This window comes from Adiantum capillus-veneris, chromosome 22, assembly GCF_014529385.1.
Source record: "Adiantum capillus-veneris isolate H3 chromosome 22, ASM1452938v2, whole genome shotgun sequence".
NCBI classification, from domain to species: domain Eukaryota; kingdom Viridiplantae; phylum Streptophyta; class Polypodiopsida; order Polypodiales; family Pteridaceae; genus Adiantum; species Adiantum capillus-veneris.
Genome location: NC_140952.1, coordinates 92,084,450 through 92,097,241, shown reverse-complemented (window position 1 = coordinate 92,097,241; position 12,792 = coordinate 92,084,450). Strand labels below are relative to the sequence as shown.

General features: G+C 43.8%; 1 protein-coding gene across 1 annotated transcript in view; it reads left to right on the top strand.

Moving 5' to 3' along the window:
• LOC147429794 (uncharacterized) overlaps window positions 1–10,957 on the top strand; it is a 46,268-nt gene extending 35,311 nt beyond the window's left edge. The window contains exon 3 of the mRNA XM_086496027.1: window positions 10,317–10,957. Coding sequence (XP_086352153.1) covers window positions 10,317–10,682 — 366 coding nt within the window. The 3' untranslated portion in view covers window positions 10,683–10,957. The remainder of the gene's footprint in view (window positions 1–10,316) is intronic.
• Window positions 10,958–12,792: the final 1,835 nt, after the last annotated feature.

Below are 12,792 nucleotides of genomic sequence, written 5' to 3'. Positions count from 1 at the left end.
AATAGGGGAATTGGTTTCGCGCAAGTTTTGGGGCTGTTATGCTGCCGAAATTTGGCCAAAACAGGTGGTATCTAGCGGGATACTGGTAAAGGATTCCCAGGACTCTACTTTGTAATTTACCCTCTCAAAGTATAAAGAAATACCGAAAGGGGCGCTAGTCTTCGGTCTAACAGGGTGTCGTTTTTTGCTGGGTGGCGCTCTAGCTGCCAGGCCGTAGTTTGTCTTGAAGTGTTGAATTCCAGTCTTATTTGTGAAGTTCCTTTGTGTGTCTACAGTAAAGTAAAGAATTTCGGGTGAGAGCCAATGCCTACCGCCCCACCACGGGCCGGTTTCAAGGTTCCATTGTCGGGATATCAATCACTTTTTCCTCAAAGAAGTTAGCGTCGGTTGTTTTGGGTAAAGACATAGAGTACATGAACTTGGAATTACACTATGACTGACAGGATGAATGACACCAAGGAAGAGGGCTTCTCTTCACAGAACAGACAGGAAATTCCGCACGTTTGCCCTGCCAAAAAGTGGTCAAATTAGGGCTGATTTTCTGCTGCGTTTTTAGGGTTTGCAAGTATGAACCAAGATGAGATAGGGAGAGGTCTCACGGTGGTAGATTGGCCACTAGATCTCTTGCTGGAGTGATGTGGGTTTGCTAGGTGACACGTTGCTTGCCGATTCTCTGAGGCGATTGCTTGGATTCTTTAACGCATCGGTAAATCATCTTGAAATTTGAGCTTACTTGGTCGTGGGTGGTACATCAGTGTTGTGGAATTATGCTCGTTAGCAGAGGCAAGAGCCTCTTGCACAGGTAAAAAGTTAAGGGACAGGTTGCAAGATGCTATGTGGTGAAGTTCAAGAACTATCCACCTTTGGATGGAAAGTGGATGGAAGAGCATGAACTGTCAAAGTCACCAAATGTATTGCAGCTTTACCTTGAAGCCTTTGGGTTACAACGAACTTATGCCTCAAGCCCAACGTGTGCAAAGGAGGGCTAATGATAGAGCTACCACATCATATGTACATATGAATTCAGTGTAATAGATGGAAATGACAAAAGTATGAAGGTCTCATTAAGTCATTTGTATATCTGTGTTACGACCTTTCTTGCGGATACATGCGATGATAAAAGAGTGCTAACGACACAAGATCATGAGTGGCATGTATTTATGGTATGCAATCGAGGAAGTTTGCGATTTCAAGAGGGGGGTATGTCACGAGGACATGGCAACTGCTAACCTTAGTTGTTGGTTTCTTTCCAATGATTTTTGTTTAAATTTTGAGACCCTCGTTTTGAAGTTGCAAATGATCGGACATTGTATGGCCAATGTGAACGGTAGTTTCACCCGCAGACGGGAACTTGGTCGGCATTGGAATTCGTATAGTAAGAGGATGTCTAGGCTCAGTTCAAGATCATGTAGGTCCCTCCGTCGCACTTAGCAAGTTGGTGTATACTAGGAAGTGAACTCAATAAAGGCATAAAGTCAAGGTGGGATCACGAACAGAAAGTATCCGACAGTTGGGCCACATTGCACTTTTGGATGCGGTCCCAATGAGGATAGATGGTCAGATGACCAGTGGGAGCCCATCGGAAGCATCTCCTAAAAATTAGGGAACTGCTATTTTGGGTGGTGAAATGTGTTCGCGTCATTACCTTCAGTATGACCAAGGGAACATTTTATTACTCTGCTGCAAAGTCAACTGATGTACAAGTTGAGAGATTTTTAAGCAAGAAGCCCAATGTGGAGAAATTGCATGCATGAGAGCCAAGTAGCACTTTTTGGTCAATTTACCAAGTTTGGGAGAACAGAACTCGTAACTGACTTTTGGAAGCTATTTTGGAGGCTGATAACTCTGATTTTCAGCCATTTTCTCTCCATTTTTGAGCTTCCCATGACTTTACCTAAGACTAAGGAGCTCATTTTCAACACTGGAAGGCATCAAATGCGTGTTTACAGAGCTGTTTTGTTGCGTTTTCAGCGATACGCAAGTTTTGGCAGACATGGAAATCTTTTTGCATCTATTTGTTCTCAGCTGCATTACAGGTCAAGGGCAGAAGAGGGGGCACTCCATTTATGCTGGGGGATGCTTCATTGAGAACCTGTCACAGGTTAAGAGCTATGGAGTGCTTTCTTTCCCTCTCATGTACAGTGTAGTGCTAAGAGTGATGCCCTGCACGCTACACACTGCTCTCTCTCTCTCCCCTACGTGCAGTTATGTGATGCCCCACAAGAGGGCTCTTCATTTGACTGAAGAACAGCTGTGTGGGTTCATGCTTTTGTGCTGAGGCAAGAGCCTCCTTGAGCAGGAGCAGGGGTAGCTAAATGCTACTCCAAAGCACGCACTGGTGAGGGTCATAACCTCACCGTACAGGTGTGTTTTCAGTGCTGTGTATGCGCTGTAAATTGACTGTTTTTCAGCCATACAGACGCCAAAGACCATTGGGAATAGTGTCCCACTGGCATAGGACAATTAGGGGACTGTTTGGGCTGAAAATAGGGCAAAAACCAGTAAATACAGCGTGTTGAATTTACTGTTTTTGGGTAGGAATAAGAGGGTTTGTGCTAGTGAAAGTGAGTTCCAGCAGGAGAATTGGTTTCGCCCAAGTTTTGGGGCTGTTATGCTACCGAAATTTGGCCAAATCAAGTGGTATCTAGTTGGATAGACAAAGGATTCCCAGGACTGTACTTTGTAAATTTACCCTCTCAAAATATTAGAAATACCGAAAGGGGCGCCAATTTTGGGGCTCGGCGTCTGCTCGGAGCATTCTAGCTTCCGAGCCGTGTGTGCACTTAAGTGTTAATTCCCGTCACAGGTTTCCTTTGCACTTTCTCTTTGTGTGTGTCTAAAGTAAAGAATTTCGGGTGAAAGCCAAAGCCTACCGCCAACCATGGAACCGGCCCGTGGGGCGGTAGGCGTTGGCTTTCACTCGAAATTCTTTACTTTAGACACACACACATAGCACTTTGCAAAGAGAACCTGCGACAGGAATTAACACTTGAATACACACGGGTTGGAAGCTTGAATGCCCGGAGCTAGATACCACGTGTTTTGGCCAAATTTCGGCAGCATAACAGCCCCAAAACTTGCGCGAAACCAATTCCCTTGCTGGAACTCTCTTCCACTGGCATAAACCCTTTGATTCCTGCTTAAAAACAGTAAATTCAGCACGCTGTATTTACTGGTTTTTGCCCTGTTTCCAGCCTCGAACAGTCCCCTAACTGTCCTCTGCCCCAATGGGGCACTATTCCCAATGGTTCTGGCGTCCGTATGGCTGAAAAACAGTCAATTTACAGTGCATACACATCGCTGAAAACGCACCTGTACGGTGAGGTTATGACCCTCACCGGTGCGTGCTTTGGAGTAGCATTTAGCTACCCTTGTTCCTGCTCAAGGAGGCTCTTGCCTCAGCACAAAAGCATGAAACCACACAGCTGTACATCAGTCAAATGAAGAGCCCTCTTGTGGGGCATCACATAACTGCACGTAGGGGAGAGAGAGAGCAGTGTGTAGCGTGCAGGGCATCACTCTTAGCACTACACTGTACATGAGAGGGAAAGAAAGCACTCCATAGCTCTTAACCTGTGACACGTTCTCAATGAAGCATCCCCCAGCATAAATGGAGTTCCCCCTCTTCTACCCTTGACCTGTAATGCATCTGTGAACAAATAGATGCAAAAAGATTTCCATGTCTGCCAAAACTTGCGTATCGCTGAAAACGCAACAAAACAGCTTTGTAAACACGCATCTGATGCCTTCCAGTGCTGAAAATGAGCTCCTTAGTCTTAGGTAAAGTCATGGGAAGCTCAAAACTGGAGAGAAATGGCTGAAAATCAGAGTTATCAGCCTCCAGAACAGCTCCGAAAAGTCAGTTACGAGTTCTGTTCTTCTAAACTTGGTAAATTGACCAAAAGGTGCCACTTGGCTCTCATGCATGCAATTTCCCCGCATTGGGGTTCCTGCTTAAAAATCTCTCAACTTGTGCATCGGTTGACTTTGCAGCAGAGTAATAAAATGTTCCCTTGGGCATACCGAAGGTAATAACGCGAACACATTTCACGACCCAAAATAGCAGTTCCCTAATTTTTAGGAGATGCTTCCATTGGGCTCCCACTGGTCATCTGACCATCTATCCTCATTGGGACCGCATCCAAAAGTGCGATGTGGCCCAACTGTCAGATACTTTCTGTTCGTGATCCCACCTTGACTTTATGCCTTTATTGAGTTCACTTCCTAGTATACACCAACTTGCTAAGTGCGACGGAGGGACCTACATGATCTTGAACTGAGCCTAGACATCCTCTTACTATACGAATTCCAGTGCCGATCAACTTCTCGTCTGCGGGTAAAACTACCGTTCACATTGGCCATACAATGTCCGACCATTTGCAACTTCAAAAAGAGGGTCTCAAAATTTAAACAAAAATCATTGGAAAGAAACCAACAACCAAGGTTAGCAGTTGCCACGTCCTCGTGACACTGGCTGATCTGCAATGCAAATGAAAAACACTGGCTGATCTTGGTAGCTTGAAAACTCTAGGGTCTTCTTGCTGTTCTTGCTGAGAAGGTGCACTTGACGGTGGTTTTCTGCCTCTTCTGCGAGAAAGTGCTAGCGCTAGGTTTTTTTATATATTATCTTAGTTAGTTTGCCCTACCCAGTTTTTCCCAACAAAGTCACTGTTAGGTGCAGCGGAATGATTGTTTGCGCTTTGCTCAAGATGAGTGCTCCGAACTGTGCTCAAGGTTCCTTTTGTTCTTATGGAAGGTAGAGCCTTCCGTTCTTAATGAGAGAATGCTATGATCACAAGCAAAGTGAATGGACACTGTGCGTGCAAGAGTTTGAGACTGAGAGATAGAGAGAAAAGAGAGATATGACACCAGAGACGTTGTAAAACGCTCTGCAAACGCTGGGATATGCAAAAACGCTAGGGAAGTAGCTCTACAAAAACGCTAGTTGCTGAAGCTGTTGCTGGCGAAACCTTCTTGCTTGAAAACGCTAGGCTGAGGCTGTGGATGGCGATGATGCTGGATGTGAAAACGCTAGGGAAGATGATTCTTCTTGCTTGGAGGGGGAAACCGCCAAGGTCTTGCTTGAGAAGTTGCCTGCTGAGCTTGGCGCCTGTTGCCTCTTCTGCCATTTAGTGCTAGTTTAGGTTTGCTTATATACAAACTTACTCAATTTGCCCTACCTACTTTCCAACAAAAGTCACTTAAAAATAATAAGTGAAAAATGTCAAAAATAGGTAAATGCACTGGAAAATCCCCCTGGAGGATTCTGATTGGAATGCTTATGATCATGCTGTGTGCAGTCAGAGGATATGCATCTACATTAAGTGTCTGGGCATGCACGGTCTACGAATAGACTCACAAAAGTGCCAGATCACTTCTAATCTAGACTGACTTGATTGAATTGAACCCTGGTCATGCTGTAGCTTGTCCACGCACACATAGGGTTGGATGTGTCACGTGACATCCCCTCCTTTTCAAAGTGAGGTACTGGTACCGAACTGTATGGTATCGAGGGAGATCGCCAATAGCATCCGGAATCTTGGAAGGGACTCTTCGTCGGCCCACTCTGATGTGTGGGTCGTCCGGTACTTCAACTTCATAAAGGTCTGCAATGCCTTCTTCTTTGGGCCGCGCCGAAAGCGACAAAAATCTTTTGAGGCTCCTTCGATGCTTCAACTTCATCCAGAGTCATGCTTCTTTCTTCTTCAAGAATCTCCATGGCTGAAAATACCTGAAACCACTTCCAACACAAAAACATGAACATACCTATTCCATGTAAAGTGAGTGGAAATCTTGTCCTCCTCAAAGACTGTGCATGCAATGAAGATGAACAAATAGACAGAGTGCCAACCCGTTCACCTCACACACGCAAACAATGAGATCGAATCTTGTCATGGTGATCTAAATCAATCAACTGTGGCAATTCACAACGGAAATGCCCATACTTGGTGCTCATACTTTCATGTGCTCTTCCTACAAATGTGTCGAGCCAGGGAAAAGACATGGAATGTGACTTCCTTGAATGCATACTTTTCAGCTTTTCATGAACAATCCGCATACGTTTGTGCTCATTCATGAGTGAAACGTGCTCAACGTACAATATGTCATGCCTAGGAAAAGGGATCACATAAAGATGCTGACGAAAATACAGGAAACGATCACGAATGAAACACTCTAACAATGCGTGCGTATCAATCATGCGAACACATAATACTTCTTGTGAGGGTTCTTTGGACCTAGGCTCGAGAGCCAAGATCGGTTCTTCCTGAAGGGATTCTTTAGACCTAGGCTCGAGAGCCAAGATCAGTTCTTCGTGATTGATCGAATCTGCAATGAGGTTAGCTTCGCTAGAAAAAGTATCAACTAACACATCATCCTTGTTGTGAACAATCATATCTTCTTCATGCAACTCATCATGCTTGTGAGAAATCACATCTTGATCATCATGCAAATCATCATACTTGTCATTGCCATGCAAATCATCATGCTTGTCATTGTCATCCAAATCATCATGCTCATCATTGTCATTCAAATCATCATGCAAATCATGTGTGTCTTGCTTTGGAGAAGAAGAGATTGAGAGAGTCTCCTTTCCCCAAATCTCTTGCATCTGTGCCTGAACTTGAGAAAAGAGTCGCCAAAACTCTTTCCTGTGTCGGTCGCTCTGTTCTTATCTTGCTTTGGCTGGCTTTCTTTCTGCGTGTCTGCGTTCCATTTCTGCCATTCTTTCTGTATTTCTTGCTTCGTGTTCTAACTTCCTTTTCAGAAACAACCGCTTCAAGTCCTCCATAGGAGTTAGTGCAATCCTTGGTGTAGATGGGGAAGAGGGAGGGTCGGAAAAACCTCCTGGTGGGGAAAATTCTTCTTCGCCTCTCTTATGCTCATCACTTCCAAGCGAAGTAGCCATTCCGCTTCGAGTGATGACCATCCACTGAAGTCTTGGGTTCTTGTGGGTTCTTGTGGTCTTGGGTTCTTAAGTTCACGAGGAACTTGGGTTCTTGGGGGTCTTGGTTCTTGGGGTTCTTGAGGATCTTGAGCATCTTGAGGTTCTTGAGGTTCTTCTTTCGGTTGCAATCTGTGTTTGAGAAGGATCTTCTCTTCACCCGAGTTTTGCTCTTTTCCGCGGGCGCACCCCTTGGCGGCCTTGCGCTCACACCAAGGTTGCTTTTTCCCACCTCACGTCGATTGGACGGCCGCTAAGTGCACGGTCTACTTTCAATGAGTGAAAAGAGGCACAAGGGGAGGCTGGACAAGCCCTTCTTTCCTGGGATTCCTGTCACTCTTCAAAAACACGATTAGGAATCGACATGCCCAAGCGAACTTGGGTTCGTGCGACCGCAACAAGAAAAAAATATTCTTGTGATTCTTGTGGCTCTTTCCTTGAGTTATACAGAACACTGCCAAAGCTCTGATACCAATGTTAGATGCAGCGGAATGATTGTTTGCGCTTTGCTCAAGATGAGTGCTCTGAACTGTGCTCAGGTTCCTTTTGTTCTTATGGAAGGTAGAGCCTTCCGTTCTTAATGAGAGAATGCTATGATCACAAACAAAGTGAATGGACACTGTGCGTGCAAGAGTATGAGACTTAGAGATAGAGAGAGAAGAGAGATGCGACACCAGAGACGTTGTAAAACCCTCCTCCGAAGGCCCCACTCTCGTCGGCGAGAGTGGTCTACTTATGATGCATAAACTGGTACAAACTGTATGCATGAGACTGATGCAATTCTAGGCTATGTCGATGACGACGACGGGGATGACGACACCGGGTCTTGGGCTGAAATCTGCAAGTGAGTATCTGCTGTCCAAAAACGCTATGGGCTGAAATCTGCTGTTGCCGAAAACGGTAAGGAAACGTTGTTTTTGCTGGTCTTTAGGGCTGAAAATCTGCATCTACTGAAGGCTGAAAACTGAGGTTCCTTGGGGCTGAAAACTGAGGTTCTTGGGGCTGAATCTGTTGGCCTTTCTACTGCTGAAAATCGCCAGGGCTGAAGACTGCAAGGGCTCAAATCTGCAAATGCTGGGATATACAAAAACGCTAGGGGAGTAGCTCTGCAAAAACGCTAGCTGCTGAAGCTGTTGCTGGTGAAACCTTCTTGGTTGGAAACGCTAGGCGGAGGCTGTGGATGGCGATGATGCTGGATGTGAAAACGCTAGGTAAGATGGTTCTTCTTGCTTGGAGGGGGAAACCGCCAAGGTCTTGCTTGAGAAGTTACCTGCTGAGCTTGGCTCCTGTTGCCTCTTCTGCCATTTAGTGCTAGTCTAGGTTTGCTTATATACAAACTTACTCAATTTGCCCTACCTACTTTCCAACAAAAGTCACTTAAAAATAATAAGTGAAAAATGTCAAAAATAGGTAAAATAGGCTAAATGCACTGGAAAATTCCCTTGAAGGATTCTGATGGAATGTTTATGATCATGCTGTGTGCAATCAGAGGATATGCATCTACACTAAGTGTCTGGACATGCACGGTCTACGAATAGACTCACAAAAGTGCCAGATCACTTCTAATCTAAACTGACTTGACTGAACTGAACCTTGATCATGCTCTAGCTTGTCCATGCACACGTAGGGTTGGATGTGTCACGTGACAGTCACCTATTAATAATAAGTGAAAAATGACTAAAATAGGGAAAATAGGTCTATGCATTGTAAAAATGCTCCTGATGGGTTCTTGACTGTAATATGATGATCATGCTGTGTGCAACCAGAGGATATGCATCTACTCTAAGTGTCTGGACATGAACGGTCTGCGAACAGACTCACAAAAGTGCCAGAACACTTCTTGTGCTAACCTGAACTGAACCCATGTCATGAAGTAGCTTGTCCACGTACACATAGGGTTAGATGTGCACGTGACACAATCATTCAATATAGCCATTTCATTCTGTCTAGAAATGTTGATGCACCTAGATCGCTGTGCAACAACCTCATCCTTCCGGAACTTTTGATGCACTCACACCAATATCAGTCATCTCATCCAGATAGAAATCTTGCTGCACTAGAATCTCATTGAGTTCTCATTCTCTTAGCCATCACATCCAGATCTCGCTGAACTCTTAACAGGTGTCTAGATGCACCAAGTTTAAATCATTCATCAGACAAAATGTTGTAGACAGTTTATCTTTGTGTACTTGTCTCTAACAATACACACATGAAAGAGCACATGTCTTCAGTTCAATCAATGAAATTTCCAAATCAATGTACATATTTCCATGAAGTCATTTCGCAAAATACTGTCAGCCTGCCAACATCCCTAAAATCTGAAGGAGAAAATATTGACTTTATTCAATCTAGGCAATCTGTGACAAGGGAGTGGAGTGGAACTAGAAAAGTTCTGAGTTGCTTGCAGTCAAAGCAATTGCATGCAGATTTGCCTTATCCTAATGGAGAGGGTGATAATCTCACTTAAAAATCAGGGTTAGGGCATGTGGAGGTCAGGTATATTCTCTGATACATTTGCACACAGGGTGCAGTCATTAGCAAGTGGCAGATTGAGAGTTCGTTGCCCCCATGTGCTTGGAGCTCCCTGGAGCGCCGACAGAAACTTTGGGCACCTTTTTGTTTCAGTTTTGTTGGTTGACAATAAATTGCAGTGAAGGTTTTGAAGTTACCTTTTTACTTCAGTTTTGTGGGTCGATGATAAATTGCATTGAAGGGTTATCATTGGTTTGCTCTCACCTTTTAAGTTATGGCTCGACTTCTCTCGTTGGAACTAGTCCCTCTTGTTCTATGCTTCCCTACTTGTTTGCAAATTATTTGCCTGGTTTGAGGATTCGAATCACAGTGTCCTTTCTCTAAAAGGATACATCTTGGGACATTCAACAAGTAAAAGAACAGATGAAACTTTGTTGTGGTCAGTGTAATCATAATTGTTACCCTAAAGGGATATGACTTGGGACCAGTCAACAATATAGTACCAATGGAACTTGGTTGTGCCTCTGTGATTTGTTCGGCTTGTTTGCTAGCGGGATGATGCTGATTCCTGAAAGTGTGGGAATTTTGGGGTAATCAAACATGTCCCTAAAATTTCAGAAAAATGAAAGATTTCAAATGCAAAAGTGGAGGGTTATAGTGTAGGAATTGAAAAGCCTAATGACATTGGAAAGTCTAATAGACTTTGTATTCTCTATATAAAGTGGTTGTAGAGCGAGTGTCCTTCTTTTCTTTTACCTTTCCTAGTCTTTTCTTTCTCCCTAGAGTTTCATTGCTCTATGTGTGTATCGTATTTATTTCTTTGCAAGCCATTAGGAGTAGTCGTCATTGAAATACTGTTTAGCTTTCTCGTTTGGTTGGTAACAATTTTGGTTCTCCTTAGGTTGCAATACCAGTGGTTCCCACGATCCGGGTAATTGTCACCTTTACTAAGTTTGAGGATCTGCTACCTGTTGACGAGTTTACCACACCACCAACCACCCCCGATAATCTTTCTGATGTCAAGACCAAAGATGATGCTGACAGCTCTCAGATGTCGAGCTCTTGGTTCTCTTGGATCAAAGGCTCAGCGAGTAAGGTGGCAGGGATGTCTGGTGCCTCAGAAGCAAGCTCAGAGGAAGCCAGCGACCCGTTTGCTATTCCAGAGGACTACGTGTGGACGAGCATGGATGCTAAGAAGCACAAAGGCAAGGATAAAAGAAGTAAAAAGAAAGGCAAGAAGCCTGCCCAAGACAGTCCTGATGAATAAGAACCTTCTGTTCTTGGGTGTGCGTAGGGTGTATCGCGATCGATGTACACTCGTTAATTTTTGTGTTGCTCATATCCTGTGAGTGTACTTGAGCTCTGGTCCCCTTGGGTTAAGAGTGCTTCCTTATGGTGGGAGATGCTTTGAATGTTGGCATGCACCTCCTACCATATTGGAAGCACAAGGTTCCTGCACTTCTCTCTGCAAATGATGAGATGGAATATAGTGATGCCATTCTGTTGATTGAATTAGAAATTCTTCTGAGATTTTCAGTTGTTTCTTCTGCTTGGATTTTTTTTCAATTCAAATTTAAATTACTAGAAGGAATGCAGCTAAACAATTATCTTTTTCTTGATGTGGGAGTATTGCCTAAAGCTGCAGTGCAGGTGCTCATGGCAAGTTGCACGTCTTGTGAAAGGTCCTGAATTTTGTTTGGGAAGCGTGAATTGGGGCACTCGGTGTTTCCATAGTAACAGATGGAAATTGCATTTATATGTTGTCATTTGTGATGCAATTAACCATTCTAATAGGTATGAGAAAAAAATGAGCGTCAATTTCGGTAGGATTTTTCCAATGAAAGTAAATTCAAATAGAAACCTATGATAGAGCAAAACTTGAAAAAAAATCACCGAGGATACATGATGTGGAGGTTTTGAGACTTACTGTTTGGCATGAAAAAAATCTGGAAATGGCTTGAGAGTGGTTAGCTTCCAAAATCATGTGACCTTTTAGGCTCTTTTTTATGTGAATTGAGGCTAGTTTTCAGAAATGGTCGGCAATGAGAGGACTCATAAGCAATGTTTGGAACTTTGTGGTAGCAAAACAGGTTAGAGAGCATTCTTTAATTGCTCAAAAGGTGTGCCAGAGAGAGAAAGAGAGAGGTAAGCTTTTAGCATCCTAGGAACAATCCCAAGAGACTCTTAGGGGGTGGGTATGGGTGATTGCAATAACCAGATCTGGAAATGGAGTGTTCAAAAATTTGTAAGAAATAATCTCAAGGAGTGGGTCTCAAAGGATCTCAGGATATACATTAGCTAGCAAGGGATTCAAAATTTTGGGGTTAGTGTAAGGTTGGTTCCATGGAATCTTGATATTGATTCTGAAAGAGCTGTGCGACTCTTACTCTTGGTCTTTTGGGTTGGTTTCCCAAGAACTACATAATTGTATTATCAAGTATAAGTAAAGACGTGTCCATAGATTTAGGACCCCCTCCGACCTCGATAGGTGAAAAGCGTTTTTTGCCATATGTACTGAGAATTCTCGGGGACGTGGTTGACAGCCCGGACCCACAAATTGTATATGCGATTGCCTTCAGATGCGAAGCTGGAATCGGCCAGAAACAATGCAATGAAAGAGCTACGCCATTCATATTACGGTAATGTAGAATTCAATGCTTGGGCTAAATTAGTTGAGGCAAGGGTTTTGTGAGGTCAAAACACATTGGCTTCTTTGAATTCAATCTCTCTAACCTTTAATTTGTTTGCCTTCTGGAGTCCTAATTTGTCAAGTACTTCTAGACCCCCTCAACCAACCCTTTTATCTCTTGTAGTTCAGCCCGGACGATTTTGATGTGGTCTTGCAGCTTTTGCCATTCTCCTCTGCTATTTACCTTACGCAAACCTCTCTTTAAGCATTCCTTCTATCTTTTACCTTCCCTTCTCCATCCTTGTCAATCAACCAACTTTTAGAACTTGATTATTCATGTGCATTTGAGCAAGCTTTGAGGTGGTAGAGGGCACTCTATGGCCCTAGTCCAAACGCTTGGTTTCTCTATAAATCCCATGGGGCATCCAAAGGGAAGCCAAAATGTTGTAATCAATGCGAACATTTGGACAAAAAGGGATTTGTGACTTACAACCCCGGTCATACCCTTACTAGTAGCCATCTCTTTTGCACCTATGTACCCACCAAAGATGAGAAAATGCCCTTTCTAACCATGCTTGAATAGTCCTACCTCCATTGTGCACAATCTACTCTAGCTCCCTCCAATCAACTTCCTCCCTTGGGGATACTGAAGTTGGTTCCTTTATATCTAAAATGCAAGGGACAAATAGAATTCCAAAGCTAGCTTACTAGCCCCTTTTACAACCCTTTCAATATTGCCACTTCCTTC